General features: G+C 37.3%; 1 protein-coding gene across 1 annotated transcript; it reads left to right on the top strand.

Moving 5' to 3' along the window:
• The first annotated feature begins 578 nt into the window (after positions 1 to 578).
• On the top strand, positions 579 to 18,213 carry ASIC5 (acid sensing ion channel subunit family member 5). The gene is made up of 9 exons (XM_005299330.3): positions 579 to 1,066; positions 3,288 to 3,519; positions 4,678 to 4,800; positions 5,901 to 6,050; positions 7,401 to 7,548; positions 9,600 to 9,656; positions 11,310 to 11,478; positions 15,274 to 15,365; positions 15,856 to 18,213. The coding sequence occupies exons 1-9, from the start codon at positions 846 to 848 to the stop codon at positions 16,044 to 16,046; spliced, it is 1,383 nt and encodes a 460-aa protein (XP_005299387.4). The 5' UTR covers positions 579 to 845; the 3' UTR covers positions 16,047 to 18,213.
• The last annotated feature ends 442 nt before the right edge of the window (positions 18,214 to 18,655 follow it).

The following is an 18,655-nucleotide window of genomic DNA, read 5'->3' as shown; positions in this document are numbered from 1 at the left end:
AAATTTATTTAAAAATATTCAGAGTAGCAGCCGTGTTAGTCTGTATCCGCAAAAAGAAGAACAGGAGGACTTGTGGCACCTTAGAGACTAACAAATTTATTAGAGCATAAGCTTTCGTGGACTACAGCCCACTTCCGAAGAAGTGGGCTGTAGTCCACGAAAGCTTATGCTCTAATAAATTTGTTAGTCTCTAAGGTGCCACAAGTCCTCCTGTTCTTTTTAAAAAATATTGTTTCCCCTTTTAGCTCATTTGTAAGACTCAAGGCCTGACCCTACCTGGTTAATAGGAAGTTACTGGGAGCTCCAGCTGCTCAGCATCTCATAGTAGGTGTGCAACATTCCGCAGATTTGAGCCCTTATTAAAGTATCTCTCCATTTAAGCCTTTGTCATGACATGCCAAGCTAAAGGGACTGTTAGTTTATCTTGAAGGACTATAGTTAAAAAACTATAAGGATATGCGATTTCGTGTTCTGCTGTCGCCAAGGCTCAATCACTGTCTGATTGCAGTGGATGTTCAGGATAGATTGAGCTAATCTTCAAATGCACAACTCTCTTGGAATTCTAACACACCTTCAGGAGGGAGCTTTCTATTTTAGAAACAATATACCAGCTGGTTATAAACTCCTGTCTGGAGAGGCATTAGAAGCCTGTTTTGTGAGGAACTTCTGTCTAATGTAACATTTAAATCACTACCCTTTAAAAATTTTACCCCTCCCCAAAAAAACTACTGCTAACTTTTCATCTTGTCCAATGTTAAGGATTGCTGGAAAAGATAAGGCTATACTTAACAAGGAAACCATTGCCTTCTTTGGAAGAAAGAAAGAAGTTTGACCATGAGTTTGCCATGTCCACTTCATTCCATGGGGTGCACAATATTGTCCAAACCCGGAGCAAGATACGAAAGGTCCTGTGGATGTTAGTGGTCCTGGGCTCTATCATCATCGTCGCTTGGCAAATATGGAATCGATTCACCAATTATTTCAGCTGGCCAACCACAACTTCAATAGTAGTTCAGTATGTGGAAAACATTGAGTTTCCTGCTGTGACCTTTTGTAACTTGAACAGGTAAGATACATCAAATGCATGCTGCAATAACAGATCTCTTTAATGTCCTAAAATGCATCATTATTCTGCAGAACATCTAATCAAATAAAACGAAACACTGGAATGGGCTACAGTCAATTTTCAACCTGGTGGACAGGGAGTTAGTTTCATGCTGCTAGCGGAAGTTGAATGAATAGAAGAAATGCCTGAGCAACATTTTAAATATATTACTGCACTCAATACATCTGACTGCTCACAGAGCACAGTTCAAAGATACAACCAGCAACATATGTTGTTCAGCATTAAGGGCCAAATCCTATTCGGTTTACTTAAGTGAGCAGCTCTTGACTTATTTGAACAAATTAGGTAAGACAGACAAGCAGAGTTTGGCTCTACAGGGGTTACAGGCTCTTTCCCATAGTTCTGGGTAAAATATTTAACTAAAGAGGAAGACATTTCAGAATTAGGGGAATTTTTGACACTGAATTTCACTACAGAATAGAGAGATTTTAAGAGATTGTTTTAATCCCTCTCAATTCAGGTGTCAGACCTGTAGGACATCAGAAATCATACTTTACTGACAGGTAGAATGTACATACATTATATAACCATGGGGTCATGAGTATATTTAGATGACAGATGCTCATCCTGTAATCTTTTCTAAGGGACTGTTGCCAATCCCATCACAGGGACCAAACATATAGACCAATATTTGCAAGCCTGGGAGGCTAAAACTAGGCTTCTAAATCCTTTAAGTTCCTACATAGAAGAAACCTGATTTTCAGAGGTGCAGAGCCCCAGAAGCTCCTGTTGATGTCAGTGGGTTGATGGCTGTTCAGCACTTCTGAAAACCGGGTAACTTTTATTTAGGAAGTCATTTTAGGAACCTACACTTGAAAATATCGGCCATAATTCCCAAATCAGTTTAAAGTGCAATAATATTTATATACTTGACTCAGATTCAGCTGGATACTTTTTAAAAGAGTATATTGAACCTGCTGGCTCATTACTATAGCAACCATTAGGTCCAATCTCAGAACCCATGCAGCGTTTCCCGTTTGTTCCATTGGGGAAATGAGCTTTGCTGTCTCTGATCTCCCAGCAGAATGAGTCACAGGTTTAACTCTCAGATCTCTGAGGCTCCCCTGGCCCTCAGTCCCTCCAGCTATAAAGCCATAGCAGGATGTGTTGCAGAAAATGCAATGCCACTACTAGAAGCCCATTTAGAAAGCAAAAGATGATACTATAAAATTATTAAACTAAGTAGGCAGGGTAATCACATATGCACCATGAAGAGGGTGGGTGGTGGGAAATACTTTAAAAATATAGTGCAATTATTGTACCTATAGCTGCAGAATGTTATAGTTACTTATCAGCAATTCAGAGTGTGGCAGCTGGCCACTAACACGTCAGTTTGCTTCAACCCCCATCTGTTCATTTCAATCTTTATTATTTATTTCTGGATTTAGTTAGCAGTCCTCCTTTTGGAGAAAATGACAGTCATGGATGTGGTGTGCTTTCAAAAGTAAAATTACAACCAAAGCTAACCAGGAAGTAATAGCATTTTGTTGAGTTGCAATAAGATCTTTCTACCCATTCAGACCACTATTTTTAGATATTAAGATACATTTGATCCATTTATTATCTTGCAGTATAAGGATACTTTAATATTAGTATTAGCATAAAATAGCAGTCCAGAACCAAGTCACATAGTAATGGCTTATTATTCTCTGTTCAACACCTTAAGTTCAAATCTACAATGGCTGTTCAGCAAATCCCTAATTCACGTCACCATCAGAAGCGTTTAACATTTTATATGGGAAAGGTGTTTTTAGGTCCCATAATATTTTAGGATTTTTAAACTGATGCTAGGAGTTAGATCCCCACCCCCACCCATGATTTATACCACTGCCTTCCACCAGGCTTCCTGGTAATGGATGTTGGCTGTGCAAGATGGTTAGAACCTCCTCTACTCCAAAAAGTTGTGGATGTAAAAAATAGGTACAACCTCTTCTGCTGAGAGACTGGTGTAAACAGACCAGACAGCACCAGCTGTCTGAGTGATGCACTCAGTTTTCAGGCACAAAGGGTAACCTGATTTATAAAAAACAAAATTGTGTTATCCATTCCTTGTAATGCAGAGTAAGGTGTGATTCTGGTGGACTAGACAATAGTGTTTGGGGGAGAGTTTCAGAAAAAATACTGTGGCTACTCTTTTAACTGTTCTCTTTCCTACTTACAGATTCCAAGCCCATGCAGTAGCCAACCTCAGTATTATTTTTTTCCTTTGGAGCATTGTGTCTGGAGTTCTTCATGCATTTGATATTGACAACAAGTTCTCTCAAGAGCTAAAAGATTTCCTTCAGGGAAACCAAAACTTCAGCATTAAAGAGTTTACAAGGAATAATGGCTTTTATCTCAACAGCAGCACTTTGCTAGAATGTGATTTTTTTGGGCAACCATGTTACCCGGAGGTAATATTTTTGCTTTTTTCATAAGAGTAACAATGTGACAAAAATGTAATATTGTCTCAGAAACAGGCTGATTATAGGTCTTATCTACATTCACAAAATGAGACTAATCTGAATCATTTATACCAAATTACATTGTGGTGAGTAAGTCTAATTTTTCAAAGGCCACCTTTCAAGTGCTTCACAAGACCTGATCCTGCAGCCCTTATATATGCAAAATAAAACTCCCACTGATTTCAGTAGGAGTTTCTGCATATGGCTAATCAATGGGATCAACCCTAATAATCTATGATTCTATGAAAAACCAAAGTGCAATTCAGGGCTTTACTTCTCCCATGAAAATGTATCAGTTATATGCAGAAATAAGAGGGACACTTAACAAAGAACGCCAAAGTAAATTTTTTAGAATTTTTGAGCAAAAACAAAACAGAGGGCCTGATTTCTAACCTCACTTTTACATGAGTGTACTTCAATGGAGTCACTCCCAGTTTACACTAAAGTGAGAACAAAATTAGACCAACAATCTTTCAGTTTCACCTAACCTTTATTGAGAACCTACAGCATGCTTAGAATTACTGATAGAATTGTGTTGACTCTAATTTAAAATATATTAGCAGTAACAACAAGCTCTTGTAGCTAAGACTCCAAAGCAATGAAAGACAATCAAAACAGCAAATTTATTTAGTCACACTATTCAGGCCTAATATGACTAGAGTAATATGCTAGTACTAGTCCATACTCATCTAGTTTACTATGGCTTCATACATTCACTTGAAACAAGCAGCAGCTACTGAACTAAACATCATCTATTGAAAATTAAACTACTTGGAAGTGTTCACTTCCTATTTCCTTATGAAGAAATCCTACAGAACTTAACAGGGATAAAACCAATAGTATCCTATAAAGGTTACTCTAGGTAACCCACAGATTTAATAGAGAATGATAGTCCTTCTACAGAACTCCATAGGTTGGTTTCTGTCAAAGGGATCTCATACTGTAGGACTGTTTCTATCAGTGATTTACATACTTAACTGCCATTTTCACAGGATCACAAGCAGATCATTTAGAAAATCTAGCCCATAAAACATCCCCAAACCTACTAGATTAGGTGTAGATTATCTTGTTTCAATTTTTACTTTTCTGTTTTCATTGTTTTAAAAGGATTTTGAACATGTCTTTACTGAATATGGAAACTGCTTTACTTTTAATCACATGGATCTTCCAGCAAGGAGAAGAGTGAGTGTTTCTGGAAGAGGCTTAAGTTTACTTTTTGATATCAAACAGGTAAGACATCACAATAAGATATATACCTAAACATCCATTAACTTGTAGCTTCAAAGATTTGAAAGCTTGAAGGGACCATTATGTTAATCTAGTCTGATCTTCTGCTTAACAAAGCCCATATAATTCCACCCATTAATTTTTGCATCAAGCCCACTATTTCTGAAGTGAGCTAGAGCATACGCTTTAGAAAGACATCCAATCTTGATTTAAGAATTCAAGTGCCAGAAAATCCACCACATCCCTTGGTAAATTGCTCTAATGGTTATCATTCCATTTGACTTGTATGAAATTAATAATCCAAGGGCAAATGCAGGACTTGCTACAGCTTCAAAAACTAGAAGTAGTAATGTGAGAATGAAAACTAATTTAAAACATTTTCAAGATAGTGCCCTCTACTTTATTCACTGATTTTCCATTAAAGTCTATTCAGAACTCCAGGAGACAGTCATTTGGGGCCAAATCCTGATTGGTGCTGAATGTTGACTTCAGTAGGAGTTGCAGGTACTCAGTACCAACTAGGATTTGCCCCTAATTGGTTACCTTGGATCACTATTGGCAGATTCCCTAAGATACCACCACCAAATACAGAAAACTGCCATGTAAGCAATGGGGAGAGAAATTTTCTAAATGAGATCAAGGAAGAAAACTGAAAATCTATGATGATTTAAAAAAGGGGAGGGGAAGCGGCTGAGCACCTAGCGTTTCTCTTTAAGTGGTGTAAGGAACAACAGTGGCAACTTCTGGAGGGAATAATGGGAAATGTGCTAGAACATGAAGACTAGTTGTCATGTAAAGAGATGATTCTCAGGGTTGTGAAAGAAGCTTGGATTATCTCTCAGTGGAAGTTAGGGAGGGGAGAGGAAAGAAGAAAAACTCATCATTTTGTTAACTGGGAGGAACTTTAGATACCAAAGGACACTGAATTTAATTTACTTTTATATTTGGGTTTTTGTTTTTTTTAATTGTCCAAGGTGATTTGTCACCGTCACTGGAGGTTCAAATCCAAGCAAAATGGATGGTGCAGCTTTAAACAAAGCTAAGCCCCACAGGGTAAATACATATCAAGCCATTGCTTTTCTAAGGAATTCTTTTTGTACCAGGCACAATTCACTGATGACCCTACCTTTGGCTTTATTGATGCTGGGATAACCTATGTTATCCATTCACCTAAAGAACCTCCACGTTTTGATGGTTTAGGCTTATCAACACCAGTAGGTATGCATGCACACGCTGCAATCAGCCAGCTGAAGGTAAGCAATTTGTATCAGTAGCAGTATCATTCCCTATCTTGCAAATGTATAAGTGCATTTCTAATCTGAAAAGTGACAGTAAAATTGATATTTTGAAGGTTCCGTATTTATTATGTCTCAGTGACTTCCAGAGGAAATCTTCTTCATTTACAAGTAAAAAGCTGAATTCTTTCCTGGTCACATATCACTAGTAAGGCAGATGATGCAGACCAAAGTATGTCTGTTTTTAGTTCCACCTTAAAAACCCATTGAAAGCTAGTGCTACAATGGTACTACTATAATTTGGGCCAATAGTATCTTTATTAATGGGGATGATGCATGAAGGAAAGAAGCAGCTTGACTTTCAGAACCCAGGCTAGTGTTGCTGGACTGGCAATTAGGAAAAAAAAGCATAATTTTACTTGTGAACAGAGCAAATTTGCTCTGGAAGTCATAGAGACAATAAATATAGTGCCCGGCAGCACTATATTTACATAAAAAGCAACAAAGAGTCCTGTGGCACCTTATAGACTAACAAATGTATTGGAGCATAAGCTTTCATGGGTGAATACCCACTTTGACGGATGCATGTATATTTACATACAATTTTTACTGAAAATCACCAGCCTGAAAACAGATTTTCTATACTATATGCACAGAGATCATGGAGGTAGTAGACTTTCCGCAGGGATTAAAATTGTTTCTGCTAACTTTACTCTTGGGATGCTGTTTGAAGGCACATTCCCATAGGGCATCCATTTCAGACAGATATTTTAGACCTGCTTAGTTGGGTTAAAGAGGAAGTATTTTGACCACTATCCCATTAAACCTCAAAATGTGTATATATATATGCATTTTAAAACAAAAATATTCTTCAAGAACACAGTTCTGTGTTTCTCCTTCATCAGTGGACAAGATGGCTAGGAAGTCAAAAAGAGCAACAGTCAAATTCTCTTCTCACTGAATTTAGGATTTGACTCTGGAAATTCTGCTTTCTGAACTGTTACAAGGTGTTAGTGTTATCACCAACTCTTGAACTCAGTTCTTAGAGAGAAAGTAAGTCCCTGATCCTGTAATGAAACCAGTCAGAGTGGACCCTTCTTCCTTGTAGAGCCCTACTGAAGCCCAATCTTCCAGGGGTTTGTGCTATCAGATTGCACAGCAGAATCAGGGCCTAGGAGGAACCGATGTATTATTTTTTTTAAATAGTTTGATTTTTTAAACTATACTTTGTTACTAATTTAAGATTTATTTTTGACAGCAATTCTGCTTAACTTTTATCCGAGCGTCAGTTAATAATATATCAGATAAAGCTCTGTATTTAAAATAATGACAAGGATATTTTAAAGAATGCTATTTTTTAATCTAAAGACAGTTATCCAAGAATACCCTTGGGGAGAATGCAATCCTAACATCAAACTTCAGCACCACAAGATCTACAGCACCTATGGATGTTTGCAGGAATGTAAGGCCAGGCACATACAGGACAAGTGTGGATGTTTGCCATTTCTACTTCCAGGTACTTCTTGGGACATGCTACATTTGTGCATCAAAAGGTGCTCCGTGGCTCTTTTTAAATATTCTGCCTTGTCAAGTTTTACTTTCATTTAGAGAGCTCAGTCATCTCAGAATCCTGAATCCAGCTAGTACTGGTTGAACAATTTAATAAAGTTTTAATGAATATTTTAAATTTCACTTTTCATGTCAAATTTTGATGTTTTAGTGAAAGGCACTGAAAAGGTTTGACCAGTTCTAAACCCAACATCTGCTCAGACATCATCCTTCTGATGCACCCTGAAAACTTTAATGAGATTACACCAGAAACCTGTAATAGCTTCTGTCTTGTCTTTAAATTGACCCCTAAAGCACTGGGGTGAAAGCACTTGACTCAGCTGATGGGGATTAGCAGGACTGTAATATATGTGTTATGATCAAAACATCAAAAGGCTAAGAGTGAACTCTCTTGAATCACATGGCAATCAACAAGGGTATTCTGGGTAGAGGACTAGATTGACCCCCTCAGGGCAGGGAGGTACACATTGCAAGGGGTGTAGATTTTTCATCTAATTTAGTTCAAGCTCTTATTTTAAACTATTTACACAGAGACTACCCATCATGAAGAACATACATTAAAATAGATTTTACATAAGACAGATTATTTCAGTATTAAACAGCAGATGGTTAGCAGCGGCAGGAAATTTATAATATAAAAGGTGAAGATAGCCTGTGCATTGTATTTAGTATATTCTCTCTAATAACTTATCTAGATCTTTGTGTGTCAAGAGGTAAGGATTTCCTAATGCTGAAGAAAAGGAAACCTGACTATTGTATCCCTTCTTTATAACCTCAGATCATCTAGCCATACACACACCCTCCCGACTCCATGCCACCCTGTTTTCTAGTACTCGCCAAAAAAATCAGAAGACCATCCCCCTTAGTGCTAAGTGCAGAGGGAATTACATCACTTACATTTTCATTCCCATTGAGTCAGGCAACTTATTAAAGTGCCTAACTTTAGGCACCCACTTTAGAAAGTGTTGGTCTATTGATTCACCACTTTTCTGTAGAGAGTAAACGTATTTGCTCATTAGTAGAGTTGGGCAGAATTTTCTGATGAAAGAGTTTTGTTGGAAAATGCTGGTTCATCAGACCTGAATAGTTTCATGAGAATGGCTTGAGTTCAACAAACTTTCATTGAATCAGCCAAGATTCTGTCAGAAGTCCGCCTGGCAGGGTGCCAGGGACCCCAACATTGTAAGGTCTATGGCTCTAGGTCAGATGCACCACTCCAGGGCTTCCAGGAACTGGAAACCTGAAGTCCTCTAAGTAGGGTTCAGCTCCTGGCTCTGCATCAAGCAGCCTGGATGCCCTGAGAACCCCAGCTCAGCCCATATCACATAATATAGAAATCGAGGTTACAGATCAAGCATATCTACAAGAAAAAAAAAACGGAAGTGATAAGGGTCAAAGAAGCCCAGCTGCCTCTGAACAGCTGTGAAAGGGACAAGTTGGCCCAAGCAGGATGTGCCAGTAAGGGTAAGTCTGGGGTGAAAGTTTAGCTCTCCTGAAGTCAATAGGAGCTTTGAAATTTACCTTAATGGGGCCAGGTCTTTAGGCTGGCCTTAAACATAGTTCTTAAACTATCAATCAAAATAGTAAGAAATAATACACACCTCACTTCTTTCCCCAATTTTGCTTACGTAATTAAGAACTGAAGTTTCTGACCTTACCTCCCTAAAATATTTGTTTTACATGATATATTGGGTGGGTGTCCTGAAGTCGAAAGGCAGGATTGACAGACCCACAGCTATAATGAAATTTACTCTTATTTTTAAATTTTACCAAGTTTTTCTGTTATGTGCCATATTGTGTTGATAACAATGAACAGTGTTGCACCAAACAGATCTTTCAGTCACTGAAAATGTGGAATAAAGCTTTAGATTTCAAAGGAGTAACTTTGTATTTACACTAGTACAACTGAGAGCAGAAACTGGCCCACTAGCTTTAGTGAAGTATTTAATTTGAATTTGTATACTCCAGGCTTTAATTATTATTATTACTATTTTTAAGGAAACGGAACAGAATGTGACCTACAAAAATTCTACAGTTGTGTTTCTCCTGCACTCTGTAAGTAACAGTTTAATTAACATATTAATATTTTTCTATTCTTGAGCTTCATTAAAAGTACATTAGAAGGCTCCAAGTGTGCACTAGAATATAGCTAGAAATTGGTAAGAAAACTAATACAACATCAGAACTGAACTACAACATATATGGTTAGGTCATTAGACAGTCTCAAAATGAAGAATGGCAATAGGACATTGAATAAATGTCTTTTTTTTAAAAACCTCCTTACCCAGGTTATGAATGACACCTTACATTTTACAAACAAAGACTGCTTATCCATTCATTTGCACCATTTGTTTTTATTTCTGCATCTCCAGATTAATCTGCTTCAATTTTCTACTTAGGGACAGCTTTACTTATTGGCTCTTTCTGCCCTAGTGCAAAGCTCTTGCATTTCCAGTGCTGCTAAACCCCCTTGAGGGGGCCATTTAGGGAACTGGGGTAAAAATCTGTCTGGGGATTGGTCCAGCTTTGAGCAGGGGGTTGGACTAGATGACCTCCTGAGGTCCCTTCCAACCCTGATATTCTATGATCTTTTTAGTGTGCTTAGCACAGGAAAGGGGGTAAGAGGGGCAAAGGTTGGCCACTCCACTGATGAAACTATCTGAAATAGAGTTTGCTAACGCCATGCTCCCTGGCACCTCCCACATCCTACAGAAAAATTCAACTTACACTTGGAGTAGGGGAAGGACGTGGGAGCCATTTGCTATGAGGGCCAAGGAAGATCCTGTAAATTTGTACTTCTTTATGCTATTCCAGCAGCATAAAGGGAACACAGTGCCATGCTGAATTTGTATAAAAAACTTTTTAAAATCCTGTCTATATAATTTTGATAATTTTAACTATTTTCTAGCACGGTGACTTTTCCTAAGAATTGCTATGAGAAAATGACAACCCTACATGTGGAATTACTCATTGTCACAATGACCATACAGATCTGAATATCTGTGACTTCAAGTAACAATGCCAGAATGTAGGAACATACAAAAGAAGTGTAAGACAGACAGAATGGATTCTGTCTACATAAAAAATGTTGCACATACCATACTTTAACAAGGATAGTGTAAAAAGACTGGATTATCAAAATGGCAATATATTAAATGGACAAAATGTTCTTACTGAGATTTACAATGTAATCATCATGAACTAACAAACATTAGCTCATAGAACATCGACACCAATCCTGCAATCACTTCTGCACACAGAGAAACTCCATGATAAAAGGTCAGCAAGACATGGTCCAATGGATTAGCCTTGAGCCTTAGTGGCAGAAGACCTACATTCCCATTTCCAGCTCTACCATGAACTTTCTGTGTGGTCTTGCACAAGTTGTTTATAAGGACCTAAGCATCCAGCCTCCCACTGAAGTCAGTGAGAATAGCAGTTCTGAGCACCTTTAAAAAAATCAGGCAGTTAGGAGTCCTGTGCCTCAGTTTCCACCTCTATAAAATGGGAATAATAATACTTATTCACTTTTGTAAAATATTTTGGGATTCACATATGAAGAGCCATCTATAAAGACTATGTTATTTATTGGAGTCAATTAAATTCTATTGGTTAGTTTCCCAAACTTCTTTTGTATAAAACGAAATATTACAAACTTCACATTCCTTTGAACATACATAGTATTGATTCATTTTCTTGAAATTTCAGATAACATAGAACTAATGGGACTATGTACGGTAGGAACCCACAATTCTACTTGTCCTGTGCCTTGTGAAGAAACAGATTATCCCACCACTGTCACCTATTCAAGTTTTGCGAGTGAAAAAGCCTTAAAATTCTTTTCCACAAAGCTGAAGAGAAGTCTAGAGTATATCAGGTAATCTTATTAAAACTTTGTCTTTACAAGGAATATGTTGGATCATTTACAGATGCCATCTTTATTGATTTATTTACAGGGCCTGACTAAAATGTGAACTCTGTTCAGTTACATGAGACCTTTCTTTGTATACAATATTAAGAACAACGCCTGCAATACATATGAAGTATTCTCATGGGAAATTGGCCAAGACACAGTATTTTATTGTTTTATATCTGTTGCTATATCGGTTAGATAACCTAGGAGACTAGTGGTCTCACGTATTTTCCCCTGCAGTGACCCCCATATTACAAATATTATAGCCATAAAGCTTTAGAACCCCTCCCCCACCTAGCCATAAAGAAAGAGGTGGTGGTTGTGATCCTCTTGAAACCTATTCATAACCCCCAGGAAGAGAGTTTGTGCAACAGGCAATACTGAGATCTTGATCCTGATACAACTGAAGTCAGTGGCACAACTCCACCCTACATCAGTGGAAGCAGGATTTTTCCTTCCCTAAAGATAAAGTAGAAATACTTGTAAAACCTGAGGAAAGTGAGCTGTCTGGGTGTGGGCCTATTGCTTTGGGTTTAAGGTTACAGGTTGAATATTTAGTTTTATCAATATTAGGCTTAATATAATTCACCCCTCACACAGAGTACTCAGATAATATTTGATGCTGTATCAATCCCCAAGAAAAAGTAGATAAGGCAGATAATACAATACTATTTACTAGATTATCAAATATTGTATAACATACAAGTTTTCCAAAACGGAGACTTTCATTTGGGAAAGAGATCTTTCAGAAGCTTGTGTAATCTACCTTATCAATTGGTTCAATAATATATATCACATACCTACATAACCTCATAGATTACATTAGCTCAATAATAAAGATCTCTGTTTAGTAAATATATGAACTAATGTAATGTAATGTAATTTGCAAAAGGAAAAACATGAGCAAGCACTTGATATAGTCTGTTTTGATATATTCTTACTGGATTTACTTACTAAAAGTACAGTCTTACAAGTCTGGAAGAAGAGAACAGTTTGTAGAACATGACATTAGGAAACACAGAATCCAATTGTCAAAGGGTCTTTAATTCAGTCCATAGAACTGTTTGTATATCGGTAAGCACAATTAGAAGCACAAGTACAGAAGAACCTCAGCGTTACGAACACCTTGGGAATGGAGGTTGTTCGTAACTCTGAAATGTTCATAACTCTGAACAAAACGTTATGGTTGTTCTTTCAAAAGCTTACAACTAAACATTGATTTAATACAGCTTCGAAACTTTACTATGCAGAAGAAAAATGCTGCTTTTAACCATCTTAATTTAAATTAAACAAGCACAGAAACAGTTTCCTTGTCTTGTCAAATCTTTTTTTTTAAACTTTTCCTTTTTTTTAGTAGTTTATGTTTAACACATCACTGTACTGTATTTGCTCTTTCTTTCTTTCTTTCTTTCCTGATTGCATATTTCCAGTTCCAAATGAGGTATGTGCTTGACTGGTCAGTTCATAACACTGGTGTTGTAATTGAGGTTCTACTGTAAAATGCAGTAGATGTGAATAGGTGCATGGACAGATACTAGACACACAAAAGACTTTAGATGCTTTAAAGAATTGCTTGGAAGTTTTGGCCCATAAAATATCCAAATTGCTTAATTGTTTGTGTGCGTGTTGAATTTCTTGTTCTTGAAACCATGGTTAAAGGTGTATTTTGCACGTGAACAAAGGGCAGACAAAGGGCATGCAAATTAAGCATATTATTAAAATAAATCTATATTAAGCCATTGAAAATTCCACAACAACATTATGTATTTCACTTCGTCAATTATTTTATTGTTTGTAAACATTAGACAAACCAGCAATTACTCAATTAACCAAGTCACAATACCAAAAATTATTCTGTTACCAAGTTTGTAGCCAATATGAATCAAGTCAATATATTAATTAGTACATATCATAAATTACCAAATGTAGGGATCTATTGATTTTTGAAGATGTAAAAAGGTAGAGTTAACTATTTACAACCTTATTACAAATATACACAATAGCAACTCCTCGGTAATGCTAGGAAGCATAATTAATATGATCCATTAACAGGGGAATTATTGTTACTATCAGATGTTATGTACAGTCTAGAATGGTCACCTGATGAGATTGCAGAAGAAAATTTTGGGCAGCAAATACTTAATTTTCAGTGAAAGTGGGTGAATGAGCTACATTACATCATTACACCTAAAATCTGTAACCATGAGTCTCCATAGAGAATTCACATTATTAAAAACCATGTCCATATCTGTGTTTAACAATATTTTCATTTGATAAATTAAAGTGAAACACTTATTTTTGTTTTCTAATCCACAATGATTATGGAAAGAGCTCTTATGTTCTCTGTGGTTAAGGTGTCTATTTAGCAGCTATGTGGAATCTCTTTCCTGTTAACCACGGTATCATAGGGCCAGATCCTGACAGCCTTATTCTCACTGGTAATGCCATATGCCCAATCCAGCAAAGACTTAGTCATGTGCTTAATTTTACACACTGAGTAGCCCCAATGAAGTAATGGGGCTAATGGCAGAGGACAAAAGTCACACATGTATATAAGTCATTGCAGGATTGGGGCTCTACTGTATAAGTAGCCTGGCCTAGGCCAACACAGCTCCGGTGCACAGTGGTGTGAAAAATCCACACCTGAGTGCCATGCTATTCCAATTTAACCCCCAATGTATATGCAGTTAAGTTAACAGAAGAATACCATCAACATAGCTATCATCACTTGGGGAGATGGAGTTCCTACAGTGACAGAAAACAAACGTTTGGTTGCTGTACTCTCACGACTGAGCTATGGGCTATTTTGATGTGGGGCTACTTCAACCTCACTTTCTGAAGATGTTCCATTTTGGATAAATAGTTAAGAGTCATTAGGCCAGAAATTCTGTAGCCTGATGGTTAGGGCACCCACCTAGAAGGTAGTGGAGGGGAGGGAGAGAATTGAAACCAGGTCTCACACATCCCAGGTGAGTGCTCTTACCATTGGGCTAAAAGTTATGCTTCTCCAGCCAGCTTTTGAAGGGGATACTATGTGGTAGGCAACCTCTGAGTGTGCCTACCAGATTGGGCCTCCCAGGTGAGATAGGTGCTCCTCCATCTATCTTCCCCTGGTTCATGTATTGGTGAGAGTCTTTGGTGGGAACCAGACATCAAGACACCAGCGTACATTCCCAGAGGAAAAAACTTAGGCTACCAGGGTACTTTTACAGTGGGAAATGTAGCGCCTACATCATTTGGCAGCAGTTGAGCATTGGTCTTCTGGATCACATTATAACCTAAAACTCTGATTTAGGTGCCTAAGTTTGGGGTTTAGGTGCCTGAGTATCCTTGTGGATCTGGGCCCTGTATAATATCCTTGTCCATGCAGGCTTACTCCCTATAACACAGTCGTCAGCCCCGATCCCTGCATGGTTGGATCCCTGCATGGCTGGATCACTATGCCTGTGAAGAGTTCACTATATGAAAGGGGTTTTAAGAGGGAAATTCTGGCTATACCTCGTCATGAACAGACAGGCTTCTAGCACTTCACAAGAAAGACTGTTCCACACTCTAGTAGACAACTGCTAGGAAATTTTCCCTGATTATCATCTTAAATTCACTTTTGTCAGTTTCATTTCATTGCACTTTGACAGTGACTATCATTCCTGTAACATCTTTCCAGTATGAATTTAATTTCTAACTATACAGCTAATGACAGAAATAAGTAGCAGTACTTATTATACTGTCAAATTATACTATATGTGTGTTTGTCATCAGGGAGAATCTTGTGTATATTGACATTAAATATCACGATCTGAACTACAAAATGACTCGGCAGCAGAAAGCCCGGAGTGTGTCCGAGTTGCTTGGTAAATATTCATTGGTTAACATTTATTTATTTTTTCTTTCAAATCTATTCTTTTTCCGGTCAAGTTTCTAAGCAAGAGTAATGTCCACCTTATTCTATCAGCAACTGTCAACCACTTTTCCAGAACTTAGGTTCTAGGAAGAATGTGCAGCTGTCCCATTAAAAGGCTCAGTAGCACAGACAGCACCTCTAAGGGAGAGTAAGAGCCATATTCTGTTTTACTGTCCGCAGTGGAGTTCTGGGGACAATGATTGCTTACTAAAGTTTTCTTTAAAAAATTGCAAATACTGTACAAGAGGTTACGTTAGGTTGTAGGTTTTATTTTGAACATTTAAGCATTAGATTAATCTTCTCCCATACACATTTAATTTTTTTAATGATGAATTATGTATAATTAGCTTATTTAGAACTTGAACCTGGCAGGGTTTTCTTTGCTTGCTAGATTAAACCAAATGCTTAGGCTGACATGCATTTATTTTCTTCTATTACAGCTGACGTTGGTGGCCAACTTGGTTTGTTTTGTGGAGCCAGTATGATTACAATCATAGAAATTGTTGAGTATGTTTTCACCAACTTCTGTTGGCTGTGCATCTTTCTTCTACTGAAAGCACCAGAAATGCCCCAGTGGAATATTCCAGCTCAGAATGAGCAGACAGACAAGGAGGGAATACAAGAATGCTAATGGCTTGTCAAGGCACAAAGCCTCACAGTCTCCTGTAACTTGCCTTCATTTTGAAGATATTATGAGAAAATTGATATTTAACCTCAACTGGTTTTCCCCACTTAACAGCTATAAATAATGCAACAATGGAATTCTAAACAATAGTCATTGGAAAGACTGTTTTTTTCTCTTATGATGACAAATATAATCTTTATCTAACCCAATATAATTTTTAGTGGCTGCGCAAATGGTTTATGCTGGCATGTAACACTATTGCATGTATGACACAGAGTTGAAGACTCCTGCAATTTGGGTAAGCTAAATTAATGGTCTCACTCTCAAACAAATCTTCCTAATAATTATTATTACAGAAGTGATGATACAGTGCTAAAGAAGAGGGTATCCCCACTGACCACAGGATTTTTTGCTGCAGTCCACCTGCAATTATAATTCCTATTAAGTCTATGGAAGTTTTGCCATGGAACTAGCTCAATGGAATTAGGAGTTGGCCCCTAATGCATAACAAGATTTAAATTAGGGTGTGTCAGTCCCAAATTAGATAAATAAATAAAAGGCTATGGGTCAGCCTACCACAGTGCTTGGAAAGGCAAGAATACCTTGGCATTTGCCCTTAATGAGAATGAGAGATGGAAAAGGATAACCAAAACTTGACATTCTTGGTCTCCTTAAACACAGCTGGTAGTAAGCATGTGACTTTTTATATTGAAAAAAGTATTAAAAAGTTATAATTAAACTACTGTAACGGTTACTCACTGTTACTTAATTACTTATCTCACATACTTATTTCCACTAATAACAGACTCAGTCAATACAGTAAATGAAGAGACTTCAAGGTGACTTAATGAAGTTTCCAAAATTATTAAACAGATTGATGAGGATTGAGGTCGTGATCCAAGTGCTGTGGAAATCAATAGAAAGAGCCCAATTGTTTTGGACTTGGATCAGACCCTAACTGTACATACTTGTGAAAGATTCAAAATCTTGTTGCCACAGTTAAAAAACTAAGTGCAAATAAGAGTTCTCTGCCAGAACTACTTCATGCATAAGGTAGTCAAGATGGAATAAGCTACCGGAGAAACTTATGATGGAAGCAAAATGTAAGTGGACAAAACAAAAACTTTGATAGCAGAAATCTTAAAGTTATGTTTACTAAGGTGTGTTACAGTTTAAAAAACCTGTAACCATTTAAAAATTATGGAAACGAACAGGGAAAGCCTGTATTTATAATAACCAGAGCTTCAGACATTTTTGAAGGCATAGGACCATATTTTGCCCTGATTTAAACTCTCAATTACCCCACTGAAATCAGTGAATTTGGTCTCCTAATACAAATGAAAATGTGGAATTTGGACAGGATAGTGATGAGCCATTTTTAAAGTAGAGACAAACTGAAATTTTTAGTCAACATTTCAAAATCAGTCATTTCTTTTTAAGCATCTTGTTATTAAAAATTAGTTTGACCTATTTTCTTGAAACCTTACAGACAATTCTCCTCAGCTTTCAGAGTGAATTCTGGCACTTTTCAGGCCTAACCAGCTTTGCTAGCCAAAAGTCCCATAGAGGTTAAATTGGGCTTATAATTAAACCTGGTAGTAACACGATGAAATCATAACCTTTAAGGCACTGATCTGCATGATTTCTGATCACTACAAAAATTATAAGCCCCTATGAATAGTCCACAAAGTGTATTCCTCTATTCACTTTGTGGCATGTCAATATGATATGTATAGTACCATTTACGCTGTGCCACTCTGAGCAGCCACACAGTACTGCATGACTGGCAAATTCAGATAATTTCTCCATAGTTTAATATTACATTGCAGAAGCAAAGCGGATACTATCTTTCCCCAAGGAAGTAATAATGTAAAGTAGTAATCTATGATTCACGCAAGCTGTCAGATAAAATTAAGTTATGAATTAATAAAATTCCATCAGTGGGCAATGACAGACCTAGCACTTCTTTCTGTGACTCCACTTTAAGCCCTGAGATAACGAACATTTCTGCTCTCAAAAAAGAGAAAATGCCTAAATTTTATTTCTCAGTAAGGAGGAGTTTGAGTGAATTTAAGGTCAGCATATACATTGGTGCATAAAACAGCTAAGGGCATTGCTTGCTGGGAAAACTTTTTTCCTGATATATCAAATTTGTTAATATCCGAGAAACAGTAAGAAGAAATTTCTGTCCTGGAGGAGGGGGGGGGGGGGGGGGGAAGAGCCTGTCTTGTCATATAGTGGAGCAAAAAAGCCAGCAAGATCCCACATTATTTTCTAAGGGAAGTATAATTGCTGTAAGACAAGACCTTTACTTTGTGAAATCATGATATTAGAGAACTTAACCCCAACTCCAGTTATGTGCCCATCATCTCTTTTAAAAAATAAAAATCTCATACTATAGCATTCAATTTTGCTTCTGATACTTATAACAGGACTTAACGCTGAATATCCAAACAGAAAGGAAAGAGTGATTGAACATAATGATCCAGCACAATATAATACTAAATAGAGCAAGGTGTTTTGTAAGTGGTGCAATGATTTTCCTTTGGTGCTCCTAATAAGCACCAGACTAAACAATTAGTATAGCTTTGCTGTGTGGAAAGTTAGCAGGTAGC

The sequence above is a fragment of the Chrysemys picta genome, chromosome 5, assembly GCF_011386835.1.
Source record: "Chrysemys picta bellii isolate R12L10 chromosome 5, ASM1138683v2, whole genome shotgun sequence".
In the NCBI taxonomy this organism is placed as follows: domain Eukaryota; kingdom Metazoa; phylum Chordata; order Testudines; family Emydidae; genus Chrysemys; species Chrysemys picta.
This window is presented reverse-complemented; position numbering and strand designations above follow the sequence as displayed.